Source organism: Nerophis lumbriciformis, linkage group LG04, assembly GCF_033978685.3.
Source record: "Nerophis lumbriciformis linkage group LG04, RoL_Nlum_v2.1, whole genome shotgun sequence".
In the NCBI taxonomy this organism is placed as follows: Eukaryota; Metazoa; Chordata; class Actinopteri; order Syngnathiformes; family Syngnathidae; genus Nerophis; species Nerophis lumbriciformis.
Window position 1 is genome coordinate 24,806,018 of NC_084551.2, and position 17,689 is coordinate 24,823,706.

General features: G+C 42.5%; 1 protein-coding gene across 1 annotated transcript in view; it reads right to left on the minus strand.

Annotated features, from left to right (window-relative positions):
- adamts16 (ADAM metallopeptidase with thrombospondin type 1 motif, 16) overlaps positions 1–17,689 on the minus strand; it is a 113,072-nt gene that overhangs the window by 67,516 nt on the left and 27,867 nt on the right. The window contains exons 4-5 of the mRNA XM_061945085.1: positions 14,156–14,573; positions 10,512–10,714 (exon numbers count right to left, since the gene is read on the minus strand). Of these exons, the coding sequence (XP_061801069.1) occupies positions 10,512–10,714; positions 14,156–14,573 (621 nt within the window). The remainder of the gene's footprint in view (positions 1–10,511; positions 10,715–14,155; positions 14,574–17,689) is intronic.

The following is a 17,689-nucleotide window of genomic DNA, read 5'->3' on the forward strand; positions in this document are numbered from 1 at the left end:
TATTGATCACATCTTGCAAAGACACATTACATTACGTTACAGAGACTTCTTCCAGCGGGCACTGTAACAGGACTCTGTTTCACGAATCCAACTCAGCACCAGTGACGTTTGATTCTATTTCATCAATCTAACAGCCATATCGCAGGGCAGGGCTTATTTAATCCTACTCCTTTTCCGTTACAAAGCAACTGCTAACACTTTTGTTCACTGCCTGTTCTCAATCTGTTCACTGATTATAAGGATAATATATATTATTGTGCATCCAATAAATATCACTGTATTGATGAAAGCTCTAATACGACTAAGTCAGGAGGGTTGATTATTCAGGCTTCTGATGGGAAAAAACGTGCCTGACAATCTGAGAATGTGTTTGGATGGAGAGTTTCTCAATACCGGGGTGGTGGAAATGAGCATCTTTGAAAATATCTGTGTTCAAGTGGAAATGCCCTCAGACTTGGCCGAAAACAGCCGTTAAGTACAAACAGTTGCTAAATCAAAAGCACATCCAAACAAAAAAAGATGTATTATGGCTGATATCATACTCCTCCTTTTCTCAAATGAATACCCAGCAAATTTGACAGTGGAACCTACTGTTGGACACTGAAGTGTACAGGTATGTGGCCCTCATTTAAAGCCGTACTTGTCTCTAGATCTTGTGCGCTAGCTCACCTTGTCTTTCAATTAGGTTGAGTTAATACCATAGGCACCTGTTACTCTGTTTTTAGCTCATCGTGGAACTCTCATTCTTTCCTTTGTTCCTAATGTTTGGTTTTTTTCCTGCCCCGACATAAGGGCTCACTTAGGGCTGTGATTTGTTCCAGAACTGAAGCAAAAACTCTGAAGTCAAAGGGGCGATCAAAAGCATTTACCTTAAGCTGCGATCTTCAGAAACAAAAGATAGATTGTCAAATTCCTAAAAGGGCTACAGTGAATCACATTTTCACTCAGTTCACCGCATCAAGAAATAATCAATTAATGGCTAATGTTAGTCTTCAATATTTTAAAGCTAATTTCAAAATGTAAGTACATCTAATCAAGTGTGTCCACCCTTACAATCACACATATTTATAATACTGAGAACCAGCATCCCATGTTATGCATAAAAGGACTTTTTTTTTTCCCGAAATCTGAAACTTTGATAAAATAAATACTGAAGAAATGTCCACTGCAGAGGACGCTGGTTCTCAAGAGGATATTAACTTTGCAAAGGAGGGAATGGATTATATAAATTGATACGCTTTTAGAGAGAACCATGGGAGCTGGTGGGATTTTTTCCTCTGAAACTCCATACATACTGTGTTTGGGTGGTACTGGGTATAGACGTGGGAGCCATGTTTTCAAAATAGACGGATTATCTTTGGATTTGTCAGTCAGTCATTAAGAAGCGAAATGAGCGTGATGGAATTTGTTTGCAGATCAGCTGAGGGTGACGGAGGGACACTTTGAGCTCTGCAGTCATGAGCTCACCCTGGTATCAGTGTCATGTTTTTAGATGGGTTCTCTCTGATAAGTGAGAATGGCAGTCACTTAACCTCAAATTAGAGTCACAAGTACATAAGGTTGTCCACTTGCCCCAAACTATAAAACAAACAAGAGTTAACATGGTGACATGTATCATTTTTAAATTTCAAACTACAAATTAAAATCCTTTTAGAAATTGAATGTGGATATATGAGACGCTGATGCTGAGCTGAAAATAATTGAAAACAATGATTGGAACCTTTAAAGGGGAACTGCATTTTTTTCAGGAATTTCATTCACCACCCCTATGTAAGAAAATAACACGCATATTTCTGTTTTTTGTGTGTTCTAAATAATGAAACACTGTGAGCAAGAGGCGGCTAACAATGCATGTAATGGAGATTGACCTATTTTCCCTAGAAAAAAAAACACTCTAAAAAACCTCCAACAACGTTGATATACATACTGTAAATATGTATACAATGTAGTAAAAGGAAAATTCATAATAGTATGTAATGTTTAAAGTATTTTGGTCATTTTAGGCATTACCGGAACTTTTCTGGTCGCATTGATTTCACCAGTGCATAGCAATGAACGTTATTAAGCACCTGACATTGAGGCTAATTTTAGGGAGCTAACTCGCAACAGGCCTAGTAAACACGTCCGACAGGCTAATCGCACCACTAGTTATGCGAATATAGTTGTACACGTTGGCTCCAATGACACTAGAATGAGACAGTCAGAGATTACAAAGAGAAACATAGCCAGGACTTGTGATCTCGCTAGAAAGATGTCCAGGCATCGAGTAATTGTCTCTGGCCCCCTGCCTGCGGGAGGCAATGATGAGAGATATAGCAGATTAGTCTCGCTTAACAAGTGGCTGGCTAGCTTCTGTAGACAACAGGGACTAACGTTTATTGATAATTGTCCCTCTTTCTGGGGCAAACCAGGCTTGCTGATGAGGGACGGCCTTCACCCTAACCAGGAAGGCGCCATCATCCTGTCTAAGAATATAGACTACTGTTTAAGTCACATTTGACTAACTACACTAGAGCAAGCCCGGTCACAGGCAATTACAGAGCCTGCTAGTCCGGGTGAGGAGTCAGTTAAGCTAGAACTAGCCAGCACCAGGCTGGATAATTCCTGTACGCATAGCAATTTTCTTAGAATAACACACAACTCACATAATGTGTTTTCTGTTGTGAATGTGTCCGGGGTAGATATGCATTCTACTGAGGTGGCAAATCATGATGCGTTCAGTCGATCGCAGCATCAAGCAAACAATCTGAAAATTCCCGTCGTATCAATTCCTAGATATGGTCGAAACTATTTAAAGTGCACTACGTATAATAAACGCAACATTATTAATATTTCTACTACGGATAATTTAAACAAAAACTCGTCAAAACAGCCCAATACTTATAATATGGGCTTTTTAAACATAAGATCATTGTCTCCCAAAACGTTATTAGTTAATGAGGTCATTAGAGACAACAATCTTAACGTCATTGGTCTTAGCGAAACCTGGCTCAAACCAGACGAATTTTTTGCGCTAAATGAGGCATCTCCTCCTAACTATACGAATGCGCATATTGCCCGTCCCCTTAAAAGGGGTGGGGGGGTCGCACTAATATACAATGAAAACTTTAACCTTACCCCTAACCTAAATAATAAATACAAATCGTTTGAGGTGCTTACTATGAGGTCGGTCGCACCGCTGCCTCTCGATATGGCTGTTATCTACCGCCCCCCAGGGCCCTACTCGGACTTTATTAATAAATTCTCAGAGTTCGTTGCTGATCTAGTGACGCACGCAGACAATATAATCATAATGGGGGACTTTAATATCCATATGAATACCCCATCGGACCCTCAGTGCGTGGCGCTCCAGACTATAATTGATAGCTGTGGTCTTACACAAATAATAAATGAACCTACGCATCGCAACGGCAATACGATAGATCTAGTGCTGGTCAGGGGTGTCACCACCTCCAAAGTTATGGTACTCCCGTATACTAAAGTAATGTCCGATCATTACCTTATAAAATTCGAAGTTCTGACTCATTGTCAACAAACTAATAATAATAATAACTGCTATAGCAGCCGCAACATTAATGCCGCCACAACGATGACTCTTGCTGACCTACTGCCTTCGGTAATGGCACCATTCCCAAATTATGTCGGCTCTATTGATAACCTCACTAACAACTTTGCCAATGCCCTGCGCAAAACCATTGATAGTATAGCACCGCTAAAACAAACAAGGGCCCCTAAAAGGCGCACCCCATGGTTTACAGAGGAAACCAGAGCTCATAAATTATCATGTAGAAAGTTGGAACGCAAATGGCGCGCGACCAAGCTTGAGGTTTTCCATCAAGCATGGAGTGATAGTTTAATATCATATAAACGCATGCTTACCTTAGCTAAAGCTAAATATTACTCAAATCTCATCCGCCTCAACAAAAACGACCCTAAATTTTTGTTTAGTACAGTAGCATCGCTAACCCAACAAGGGACTCCTCCCAATAGCTCCACCCACCCGGCAGATGACTTTATGAATTTCTTTAATAAGAAAATTGAACTCATTAGAAAGGAGATTAAAGACAACGCATCCCAGCTACAACTGGGTTCTATGAACACAGATACAACTGTATCTACGACGGATACTGCAATACAAAATAGTCTCTCTCTTTTTGATGAAATAACATTAGAGGAACTATTACAGCGTGTAAGTGGGATAAAACAAACAACATGTTTACTTGACCCACTTCCTGGGAAACTTATCAAGGAGCTTTTTGTATTATTAGGTCCATCAGTGCTAAATATTATAAACTTATCACTTTCCTCTGGCACTGTTCCTCTAGCATTCAAGAAAGCGGTTATTCATGTTATGATCCGCTACCCGGATCATATTTTTGTTATTGTTTTCAAGTCACTTGTGTTTTCATCACCTCTTGAGTTTGTTTCTGTTGCCATGACGGCAGATTATCGTCACCTGCCTCTGATTAGTGTTCCGGACGCGCACCTGTTGCCGGGGCACTAATCAGAGGGCTATTTAGTTCACGCGCTGACCTCACTCGGTCTGTTGGTTTTGTTTGCTCCTACGCAACAAGTTACGCTCCTAGTTTCGCTCATAGTTTACATTTTTGATATTAGCATCTTTGCTACCCTCTTGTTTTCCGTGCCGTGGTGCACCGCGCAGCATTTTGTTCTGCAATCAGAATAAATCATTTATTCTCACCTGCAAGCCGCTTCCTGACATCCCTCTGCATCTTGAAAAGACGACCTCCGGCATCACAATGCCTCAAAGGCGTAACAGAAAACCAACAGCAGACAGTCTTTTCGAAGAGGGCGTGGAGGATTCCGGCTACGGGACGTGGCTGGTCTTAAAGGCGATGGAGAGAGAGACTCTCCAGTATTCCCCTTTGGAGCGCGAAGACCTTTTGTGGGGGCCTGACGGTTCGTTGGTCCATATCGACTCCATCTGGCCCGGGGATGTCCGCTCACAGCCAGCCCGAACGCGTCAGCGAAAGCGGAAGTCAGCCAAGAAGACTTCGGCTCGCGGCAAAGACGCACCTATCCCACAACTTTTCCCTCCGGAGCACAGCCAGCTACAAGCAGCCCAGGATTCTCCTCAAATAGTTGGTAATTATAATGACCATATTTTCAAAGATTCCTCCGACTGGCCTGTCAATCACTGGGATTGCAGCTATGACGTCATTCCGTTGTCGCCCCCCGAGGACACGCCCCCGTCCACTTTTGATGACGTCATAGAAAAAGACATTTTTTGCATTCTGTTAATTCTTACTGTCAGCCACTTCCTAATGACTTTAATTTGACAATTAAACACTATCAGGACATTTTTGTTAATTCTAGGTCTAGTCAGTCCCACTCACCTTCTGACTTTCAAGCTCAGCCCCCAATTACTTTGGCCCCACCCCCTAAGGCTCAAGCTCCACCCACTCCTCTGTCTGCTGTGCCACATGCTGCTCTGCCTTCTCCACTTCCTGTTCCAGCCCAGTCATCTTCCGAGACACCCCTCGAGAAGTACAGTCCTGCTTGGGTGGATGAGTGGTACCGGAAGGTACTGATTGAACTAAGACTTGAGGAACAATCCCAAGCGGCAAAGGACACTCTGCATGCTATTGAAGAGCAGAATAGAGAATTTGGACAATCAAAAGGGGAGGAGCCTACCCCCCTCCTCACCTCCTCCCTCCCACCCCTAAAGACTGTTCCAGACTGCACAAGACGCGTCTGGGATCCGCTTCTTGAGGGGGGGGCTAGTACTGGGTGCTTTGCTAGTGGGCAGGCACAGCTGCGCCCAGCCAAGCCCAAACCTCCATGCCGGCCTCCGCCACCAGTTCTCCGGCATGCTAAGCCGCAACCTCCTGCTCGGCCGCCACCACCAGTTCTTTGGCGTGCTAAGCCGCAACCCCCGGCCAGGCCACCTCCGCCAAAGTCACGACCAGCAACTGCTCCAAGTCTGGTTCCCACACCAGCAACTGCTCCAAGTCTAGTTCCCACACCAGCAACTGCTCCAAGTCTGGTTCCCACACCAGCACCTGCTCCAAGTCTGGTTCCCACACCAGCACCTGCTCCAAGTCTGGTTCCCACACCAGCACCAGCTCCAAGTCTGGTTCCCACACCAGCACGAGCTCCAAGTTTGGTTCCCACACCAGCACCAGCTCCAAGTCTGGTTCCCACACCAACACCAGCTCCAAGTCTGGTTCCCACACCAGCACCAGCTCCAAGTCTGGTTCCCACACCAGCACCTGCTCCGCCCACGCCGGCAGACGAGCCGCCTGCTCCGCCCACGTCGACAGCCCGGACGCCTGCTCCGCCCACGTCGACAGCCCGGACGCCTGCTCCGCCCACGCCGGCAGACGAGCCGCCTGCTCCGCCTCTGGCTCCGCCCATGCCGGCAGACGAGCCGCCTGCTCCGCCCACGCCGGCAGACGAGCCGCCTGCTCCGCCCACGCCGGCAGACGAGCCGCCTGCTCCGCCTCTGGCTCCGCCCACGCCGGCAGACGAGCCGCCTGCTCCCCCTCTGGCTCCGCCCACGCCGGCAGACGAGCCGCCTGCTCCGCCTCTGGCTCCGCCCACGCCGGCAGACGAGCCGCCTGCTCCGCCCACGCCGACAGAGACGCTGCCTCCTGCTTCCACGGCGACGTCGACTCCTGTTTCCACGGCGACGACGCTTCCTGTTTCCACGGCGACGACGCTTCCTGTTTCCACGGCGACGACGCTTCCTGTTTCCACGGCGACGACGCTTCCTGTTTCCACGGCGACGACGACTCCTCCTGCTTCCACGGCGACGACGACTCCTCCTGCTTCCACGGCGACGACGACTCCTCCTGCTTCCACGGCGACGTCTGCTCTCTCGCCCTCATCGTCGTCTCAGCGACCTCGAGTGGTCTGGCTGCGCAAGCGGCGCTCTCGGAGGTTAGTATATGGACGCCAGTGGCGCAAACAGCAGCAACACCCGAGACGTAGTCGCAGAACTCTCCGGCTGCTGAACTTCTGGCGCCACTCACGCCCACCTTCTCGGCAGCCACGAATGTGGCCTTTCCGTGGTCGCCCGCCTCGCCTCCGGGAGCGGCGTTCCATTCGCCGCCGCCACCTGACTCGTCCCCGGTGGATTCGGGGACACGTGGCCTGGCGACCCTCCGCCAAATCCTCCCTCCACCCTCCCTTGACTCTTGAACTTTGTTATAGTCGGGGGGGGTTTAGTTTTGCCAGGGGACATCTGGAATCTGTCCCTTAAGGGGGGGGGTACTGTTATGATCCGCTACCCGGATCATATTTTTGTTATTGTTTTCAAGTCACTTGTGTTTTCATCACCTCTTGAGTTTGTTTCTGTTGCCATGACGGCAGATTATCGTCACCTGCCTCTGGTTAGTGTTCCGGACGCGCACCTGTTGCCGGGGCACTAATCAGAGGGCTATTTAGTTCACGCGCTGGCCTCACTCGGTCTGTTGGTTTTGTTTGCTCCTACGCAACAAGTTACGCTCCTAGTTTCGCTCATAGTTTACATTTTTGATATTAGCATCTTTGCTACCCTCTTGTTTTCCGTGCCGTGGTGCACCGCGCAGCATTTTGTTCTGCAATCAGAATAAATCATTTATTCTCACCTGCAAGCCGCTTCCTGACATCCCTCTGCATCTTGAAAAGACGACCTCCGGCATCACAATGCCTCAAAGGCGTAACAATTCATCCTCTGCTCAAAAGACCTAACCTTGATCCTGACCTCATGGTAAACTACCGACCGGTGTCCCACCTTCCCTTTATTTCGAAAATCCTCGAAAAAATTGTCGCACAGCAGCTAAATGAACACTTAATGTCTAACAATCTCTGTGAACCTTTTCAATCCGGTTTCAGGGCAAATCACTCTACGGAGACAGCCCTCGCAAAAATGACTAATGATCTACTGCTAACGATGGATTCTGATGCGTCATCTATGTTGCTGCTTCTTGATCTTAGCGCTGCTTTCGATACCGTCGATCATAATATTTTATTAGAGCGTATCAAAACACGTATTGGTATGTCAGACTTAGCTTTGTCGTGGTTTAACTCTTATCTTACTGACAGGATGCAATGCGTCTCCCATAATAATGTGACCTCGGACTATGTTAAGGTAACGTGCGGAGTTCCTCAGGGTTCGGTTCTTGGCCCTGCACTCTTTAGTATTTACATGCTGCCGCTAGGCGACATCATACGCAAATACGGTGTTAGCTTTCATTGTTATGCTGATGACACCCAACTCTACATGCCCCTAAAGCTGACCAACACGCCGGATTGTAGTCAGCTGGAGGCGTGTCTTAATGAAATTAAACAATGGATGTCCGCTAACTTCTTGCAACTCAACGCCAAGAAAACGGAAATGCTGATTATCGGTCCTGCTAAACACTGACATTTATTTAATAATACCACCTTAACATTTGACAACCAAACAATTACACAAGGCGAATCAGTAAAGAATCTGGGTATTATCTTCGACCCAACTCTCTCGTTTGAATCACACATTAAGAGTGTTACTAAAACGGCCTTCTTTCATCTCCGTAATATCGCTAAAATTCGTTCTATTTTATCCACTAGCGGCGCTGAGATCATTATTCATGCGTTCGTTACGTCTCGTCTCGACTACTGTAACGTATTATTTTCGGGTCTCCCTATGTCTAGCATTAAAAAATTACAGTTGGTACAAAATGCGGCTGCTAGACTTTTGACAAGAACAAGAAAGTTTGATCATATTACGCCTATACTGGCTCACCTGCACTGGCTTCCTGTGCACTTAAGATGTGACTTTAAGGTTTTACTACTTACGTATAAAATACTACACGGTCTAGCTCCAGCCTATCTTGTCGATTGCATTGTACCATATGTCCCGGCAAGAAATCTGCGTTCAAAGAACTCCGGCTTATTAGTGATTCCCAGAGCCCAAAAAAAGTCTGCGGGCTATAGAGCGTTTTCTATTCGGGCTCCAGTACTATGGAATGCCCTCCCGGTAACAATTAGAGATGCTACCTCAGTAGAAGCATTTAAGTCCCATCTTAAAACTCATTTGTATACTCTAGCCTTTAAATAGCCCCCCTGTTAGACCAGTTGATCTGCCGTTTCTTTTCTTTTCTCCTCTGCTCCCCTTTTCCTTGAGGGGGGGGGGGCACAGGTCCGGTGGCCATGGATGAAGTGCTGGCTGTCCAGAGTCGGGACCCGGGGTGGACCGCTCGCCTGTGCATCGGCTGGGCACATCTCTGCGCTGCTGACCCGTCTCCGCTCGGGATGGTGTCCTGCTGGCCCCACTATGGACTGGACTCTTACTATTATGTTGGATCCACTATGGACTGGACTCTCACAATATTATGTCAGACCCACTCGACATCCATTGCTTTCGGTCTCCCCTAGAGGGGGGGGGTTACCCACATATGCGGTCCTCTCCAAGGTTTCTCATAGTCATTCACATCGACGTCCCACTGGGGTGAGTTTTTCCTTGCCCGTATGTGGGCTTTGTACCGAGGATGTCGTTGTGGCTTGTGCAGCCCTTTGAGACACTTGTGATTTAGGGCTATATAAATAAAGATTGATTGATTGATTGATTGATATTTCCTTTAACAACAGCGACAACTAACCAACTGCCACTAAACATGGCAGACTTTGTGAAAGCAACAATGTTGATATAGCTTGGTTAATATGCAGGTTCCAGCATGTAAATGAAGCATTGTTGGTGGTTTTTCGATGTGTTTCAGAGGGCTTTATAAGTCGAATAGACGATGCTCCATTACCTGCATTGTTAGCCACCTCTTGCAAGCATGATTTTACTATCTAGAATGCACAAAAAATAAGAAGATATGTGTTCTTGTCTCATGAAGGGATTGTGAAATATGCCTCCCCCCAAATAAAATGCAGCTCTCCTTTAATACAAGCTTAAGAATAATGCCAAAAAATTTTAATATTAGTGACACAATACTATTTATGTCACAAATGTGTTTTATCATTTGTTCATAAATGTGCATATGCGTGTATGTGTGTGTGTTTGTGTTTGATATTTGTGTGTGTGCGATAATGGGGGATCTAGGTCATCAGTGTATTGTTTCTAAGTCTGTAAAACACTGTGTGTTGCATTTATTTTATGTATGAAAAGCGCTTTATAAATAAAGTTAGATTTGATTTGATTCGAAAACTAGAAAATTGGCAGATGATAGCCTGTAATCAGTAAGACGCTCGGATAATCTCTTAAAGTTGCAACTGCTTGAGCGCTGAAAAAAAACATGCAACATCGTGATCTCTGACACCAGCTATTACCTCAAGCAACTTGGATCTCGACCATTTAAAACCACAAAGGCTTTTGTCTTGACAAAGTAAAATAATGCCATTTAGAAAAATTGTCATAAGTTGATGGATAACTGATATGAATTTTGAACTACTATTACTAAACTAAAAACATGTAAATATATGTCACTCTATGGACTGTATGAGTACCTGGCAGTTATTCACAGTGTGATCAACAAACTTCCTATTGAAGCAAAGCATTTTTGTAAAATAATTCCTCTCACCATATTGAGAACAGTTAAAACATAAGTGGTAATGTTCTCATGGCCATGGTTGTCCATCATCTTCCTGTCGACAACCACCAGCGTTTCCACATTGAGCTTTTGGTCACTTTGGTTCTTCATAAAAACTGCTCTCCTGTTCCTGGGAATGAACTTGTACTCATCTGGAAGCATGAAGAGATCCTCCATTGGAGGTTTGGGCATGTCTGGGAAAAACATGTATACAAATTAATTAGCCAAGTAAAGAAAGTGGAAGTTCCTACGAAACAATTTGGATTTAATTATAAAAAGTTTTAAGAATTAGTAATATTTGTCATCAAAGTGTAACAAACTTTACAATTATAAATATATACTGAAATATTTCAATTTTGCTGAATATTATGTTATTGCGGTTATACTTTGCAGTGATAAAGAAGTTAAAGGTGTTTGCGCAAAAGTTGCTAAACTTATTTAGTGACACCGTAAAATGATACCGCTCCTGTGTTGAATCTCATTAGATTGTGTGATGTATGAAGTATAAGGTTAGTGTTCTTTTCGTTGACATCTCTCATTGATTAACTTCATAACTGTGTTGTATCTGGCAACCTCTAGTGTATGTTTAACTTCCATTATGCATACTACAATACACAAGGGGGTTCACATTATTTGATTACAATGTGATAATGGACACTAAACGGGTGTGGAAAGGGACAGAGGTCACATGTTTGAAAGATAACAATACTCAAGAGAGACATGTGCTTTAAATATAAGTCTGGGAACAACCTTCCCGTTTTATCATCACCTGATGAGCACAACTGCTTCACTTACTAATACAAATTGTAGCTTAAAAAAAATACAGCTTATTCCCTATAGTCTCTTGGTTATTTCTAGTTTTTACAATTATCACCCAACACTGCCTGGCTTGAAAGTTGTTACTTATATTTAGACGGTGGACAGGTGAGCAGACAATTTTGTAGCTAAAGTACAGCACAGGTGTTCACTGATGTCACCCTGAGGGAATGAAAACAAACTGTGTGTTTTCACCAGAGACAGCCAGCTGGAGTTCTGCGGGTTAATGGTGGTGGTACCCGTTCAGGTTTCTATGACACAGCCAATGTTAACGGATATTGAGGTCATTTCTCGAGTAAAAACATTAATCATGGTGTGTATTGAATATTTAACTTAATCTATATAGTTCCCATAACTTTCCACAGGTCATTTAAACATAAATGGAGATAGTTGCACTTGGCAGAAACCGGTCATCACATGCAATAGTGTTTGTTTTCCCACAGGTTGTATAGAAGGTAACCTATTGTTTCTTCAACTCAAAAGGGACTATTAAAATATGAACAAAAACCAACAGGTCTTTACTTTTTATGTTATATTTAGCAATGGGTTATCACAGGGATTCTATAGCTCTTTCAGATAATTTCTTTAATTTAATTTTTTTTAACATTTATCGATCAATTTCTTTTTTATTTTCTTATACGAGCAAAATTGGGACGAAAGGCAGACTACACCCTTGCCCTTCAGCTAGAAGTCAGCTATGTGAACCATTATCCTCCCAATTGCCCTAATTTAGATACAATGGAACCTTCAAATTTCAATGTCTCTAAGGTTGTACAATTTAGAAACCTACCACGGTCGAACCATCATCATGCTTAACGTCAAATCCCTCAATACTATTTTACATCTCTTGAGACTGAAGGATTTACTTCACTTTGTATGTTTTACTTTTTCTTTGTATTTTTTGTGTTAACTCTGGGTTACTTAAAGGGGTATTGCCATTTTTTTTATCCACAATCTTTATGTGAGACAAGAAAACATGCATTTTTCTTTTCTGTGCATTATAAATAGTAAAAAAAATAGCTTGAACAAGGTAGCTATCAATACAGGCTACGGAGATACAATCTTTTCCGCCTACAAAGCCCTCGTAAAAACCTCTATCAATGTTTTGTATACAGGCTGGAAGTCTATATGTAAAGTTGTAATATGCACATTCATAATAACATGTAATATTTACATTATTTTGTTCATTTTAAGTATTACGCAAACTTCAATTCTGGGCGCATTGATTTCACAGAGCGGATAGCAACAATCACTTGTTCCGCTGACAACTACTACGAATCAAGGCAGACTCAGTGAGAGCCAACAGCGACTAATTTTGGGATAAATGATGAACCTTATCTTTTTAAGCTTGAATCTACAGAGGATGAGCTACACGTTTTTGAAGATGCCGACTCATTCTCAGATCCAGCTATAGTGAAACGCTAAACCATCTTGTAGCACTTGCGCTAAGTACTAAACTAGAAATATAAAATACAAGCATAACAAAACAGCCACTTCCAAGTAGATCTGACCAATTTAAGTATATGAGCATGAAGTGATGAGGCCAACTTGGATGAGAAGCGAAACCCCTTAAAAGACCAACCGAACAGTCCATTTGCGGTCGATTGAATGCGCTAAGAATGCATTGAACTACACGAATGAGAAAATCCATAGACAGCCACTTACAATATTTGCTCTCACTGGGATGCCGACTCATTCTCATTCAGCAAAAGACTTGTGCTCCCCATTTAGATGACAAATTCATCATAATCCTCACTCCTCAGGTAAAATATGCTGGAATGAAATGAGCATTTTGCCGCGTTTTCCCAGCAATGTCTAAGTTGAATTTCAATGTTGACCAACGACTCGACGTATGACAAACAACCTTCTACTTACGTACTATACAAGTACAAAGCATGATGTATAATCTTACACAAACTTTTACCAACTCAGAGGTGATTCAGCAGCAGCAGCTCAGTAGTTTAGTAGCACGCTTACCTCTATGTGAACAAGGCGCTGTGTTACTAAAAGCAGTTCCTCCACATTATTTCTTACAATAACAATGTCGCTACAGCTTAGTTAATATGCAGATCACAGTGTGTAATTGGTGCTTTATTGGCAATTGTTTGATGTTTTTATAGAGGGCAGAATAGAAGGCTCCCCATTACCTGCATTGCCGTAATGGGGCAATGCAGTCAACGTTTTGATCAGTTCATCCCGCAGCGCCAGTTCTGCTTGCTAGCAGTTTTTCACAATTCAAAAACAGAAAAGTGAAAAACATGTGTGATCTTGTCTCACAAAAGGTTTGTGAGAGATGGGCACAATTCCCCAAAAATGTGCAGTTCCCCTTTAAAAGAGGCCAGTCTCTTATTGGGCATTGACACTATTCATTTCAGTTAAAGTACCACTGATAGTCACAAACACACTAGGTGTGGTGAAATTACCCTCTGCATTTGACCCATCCCCTTGTTCCAACCCCTCAGAGGTGAGGGGAGCAGTGAGCAGCAGCGGTGGCCGCGCTCGGGAATCATTTTGGTGATTTAACCCCCAATTCCAACCCTTGATGCTGAGTGCCAAGCAGGGAGGTAATGGGTCCCATTTTTACAGTGTTTGGTATGACTCGGCCGGGGTTTGAACTCACAACCTCCCGATCTCAGGGCGAAAACTCAAACCACAAGGCCACTGAGCAGGCTAAGCAAGGGCACAGTAAAGATTCCATCCCCTTAAACTGTTAATACTGACAAAATTTATTTTTCAAATATTATACGGCAACTATTACTTCAATAAAAATGTGTTAAAATGTTGTCACTTAATATAATGAAAAAAATTCCCTTACATACATTTCTTCCGTCTTCCGCAGAAGTGCTGCCTCTGCCTGTCTTTGTGCGTGTAGTCATCATCTTGCCAATGGCCATTATGGTAATCACTTCCGGCATGTTGGTCCTGCTGCTGATCATGTCTGTCATTACTGCTGAGAGGTTCACTTTGCTGGTTTCCCTGCAGGTCTTCATTTGTCTGTGAGTCGTTTTGGCTTTTAGTAGTTAAGTTCCGATCTGACTTGTGAGCAGCTGAATCTGGGGATCTCTTCTGAAGCACCCGAGAGTGATGGCCTCTGTCCTCTTTGCGAGTGTTCCCGTCATTCTTGTAAAGGATGTGTGGCTGGTGGCTGGGAGGTGCTGTGAAGTTCTCTCTATGGGCAATGTCGCGGGATACTGGCCTCAGGAAGTAGTCTGCATCCTGAGTGCGGATCAAACCTGTCTGGGGGCAAGAGGCAAAGTCCAGTTATCCTAAGAGGAATAGCTCTTTAACCGGCAAGTGTACCTAAGGTTGTGTCTGGTGACTATGTACAGCAGGGTTTTACACAAGGGCCGCATGCAGAAAAAGGATACAGGAAGTCACTTCGATACAGTTTGTGCATCTAAAATACAAAAACGTAGGTCAATATATTCTCAGCAATTTCAACAAACAGCGACATTTTAGCTTTATGTTATATGTGACACATTTGTGTAACATCTAATAATATCATTATATTATTACGGGTGTGCCGTTCCATCGGCCACCAATCAGTAATGGACGATTTCATGAAAAAGTATGTGATTGCTGTTATTAATAATAATAATTATAATAATAATTCATTATAATTATACAGCACTTTTTTCTAGAGACTCAAAGCGTGCACACTGCTATTGCGGATTGATGCCTTTTAATGTCAATCACAAACCCTGATCCCTCTGACTGACTATTTATTGACAAGCTCGGAGCTAATTATGTATATGCACAGTGTAGAGCCGCTCCCCTAAATTAATAATAATCTAATAATCACTTCCATTGTGGCAAATTAACTGCAATTGTTAGTACCGTATTTTTCGGAGTATAAGTCGCACCGGAGTATAAGTCGCACCTGCCGAAAATGCATAATAAAAAAGGAAAAAAACATATATAAGTCGCACTGGAGCCCGGCCAAACTATGAAAAGAAACTGCGACTTATAGTCCGAAAAATACAGTATATCAATAATCATGATCAAGTATTATTATTACTGGAGAAACAAGATAAACACGTTACACACTGATAGCAAGCCAGGAGCAGGTATGCTAATAGCAAAGCTAGCTTTAAAGGGGAACAACACTTTTTTGGGAATTTCGCCCATCGTTTACAATAATTATGAAAGACATGACGACGGGTGGATTTTGTTTAATGCATTCTAAATATTAAATAAACGTCAATAAAAGTCAGCTTACAGCGGAGCCAATGGGACATCCTCTATTCTGCCCATAAAAATCCAAGAAATAACCATCCAAAAGCGCCAATAATACTCCATTTACATTTCGTGACTTAAATATTAACCAAATGTTAATAATATTGTTATTATAAGCACTACTGTAAACAAACAATTTATAGCAGCACCATGATCACTACCGTGTGATGTTTACATCATCGAGTGGTATGCTCTTTCCTTCTTTCCTTGCTCCTTGGAAGTTTATTGAATCTTGCCTGTCACCTGGAAAGTAGATGGCTGAGGATGTAATCCGACAGGTTGGTACATTTTGACAGCCAATTTAGACACGGAAATGGCAAGAACGACAAGAAAAAACGCTTAATTCCACATTCTTCACCTAAATGGGAATATATGAACAGCCCAGCAGTCAGCATCCTATTGTGAGCAGACCTTGTACAGTAAGTGATGTTTTATTATGTTTGTTGCCTCTCATCAAGTCTGCAGCGAGAAATAATCAGTGATGAAGAAACAAAAACGCAAACATAGTCATGCATTTTTTGCTTAAAATTATCAAAGTACATCAACAGTAAGTGTTATTATAACTGTGCATGTTGCTACATTACATATATACTTACATCATGTATATAAAACCTCAATGGAGGTGTTTGGATGTTTTTTAAGGGCCTTATAGGCAGAATTGAGCGGCTCCCATATGCTCCATTGTAAGCACACTTTTGATCGCATTTATTTAATATTTATAATGCATTAAAAAAAATAACATCCATCTCTCATAATGATTGTGAACGCTAGGCAAAATTGCAAAAAAAAAAAAGTGCATTTCCCCTTTAAACAACACCAAGAAATAAATGCTTAGTTAAGTGTAAGAAGTGTAAATGGAACCGCGTTACAGTAAAAAGCCATCAGATATTAACAGAAAATTAGCAAGTAGATAAATAAGAGTCTTCATAGAGGATAATATAACAACAACCATATGTCAGCATTGTCACAGCAGAAGTAGACAACACGTCAGGGAAGGGCGGATTGATCCATAAATTGGTGATGTCGAGACCAAAAGAAGTATATAATCGATAATAAAGTGATTTAGAATCATAATTTTATTTTCTCAAAATCAGGTTTTTTGTTTCTGTTCATGTTTACAAATTCAGGGAACAAGTCCCTGTACACATGATGACCTCTGAGGGCAAAACCCCATGGATTTAAATGAGTAGTAGATGGTAGTTTTTGCTTTTGTTTAGTTATAGTGTAGTATTGACTTTGTTTGGCTCAAACAATTGTATGAAAAAATTGATAATAAGGAACTTGTTTGAATAATTTGTTAATATTGTTATACTGTCAATACCACTCACTATGAATACATTTAAAAATGTACAGTTAATACATTTGATTGGTATTGGTATCGAACGATCTCATTTATGGGTGATTGGAGTCGGCAGCATAATGTAAACTCTGATCCTAATATAACCTATCAATTATCAATTAATTCTGCTGAATTGCATTATGAAATAAATGGTAGGCGGAGAATGGCCCCATTTTCGACACACCTGACATACAGTGAAGACATAAGAATATCCCAATCCTAATGATCTTATATTTATGACTTTTTAAAACACAAGCGTCCTACATCTCCAACCAGGCCTGGAAAGTAGCCTAAAGGCCAACAGTCATATATTCCCCACAAACATACCAACCTTCTCCAGCTATTCCTCTAACCTCCCTATCTGTCTCTGGCGGCAATTAGTCAAGATTCAACTTGGCGCGCCTCAATTACTGGCTGTGTTTCTTCATGTTCAACATCTGTTTTGCTGCTCAGGGTTAGACCGTATCTCAAAATCGGAATAAGGTTGTCAGATAAAAAGAGACTGATGGGAGGATGCGTGGTACGTATCCTTAAACTGTAATATGTTCTAAGTTGACTTTAGTTGCTTTAAATAACATCACACAAAAATGCCCACTGATTGAAAAAAACTAAGTAGTATATCATGTTTTTGAGGATACTTTGTATCAAGTAACATGAAGAAATTCCACAAGTGTTTTTATTCGAAAATACTTATACTTGGATGCTAGCTCATTTTACCACCTTGATCTGTGGGTGAAGTGTGAATTCCTTATCAAAAGAGTAACAGCCTTCCATAGTA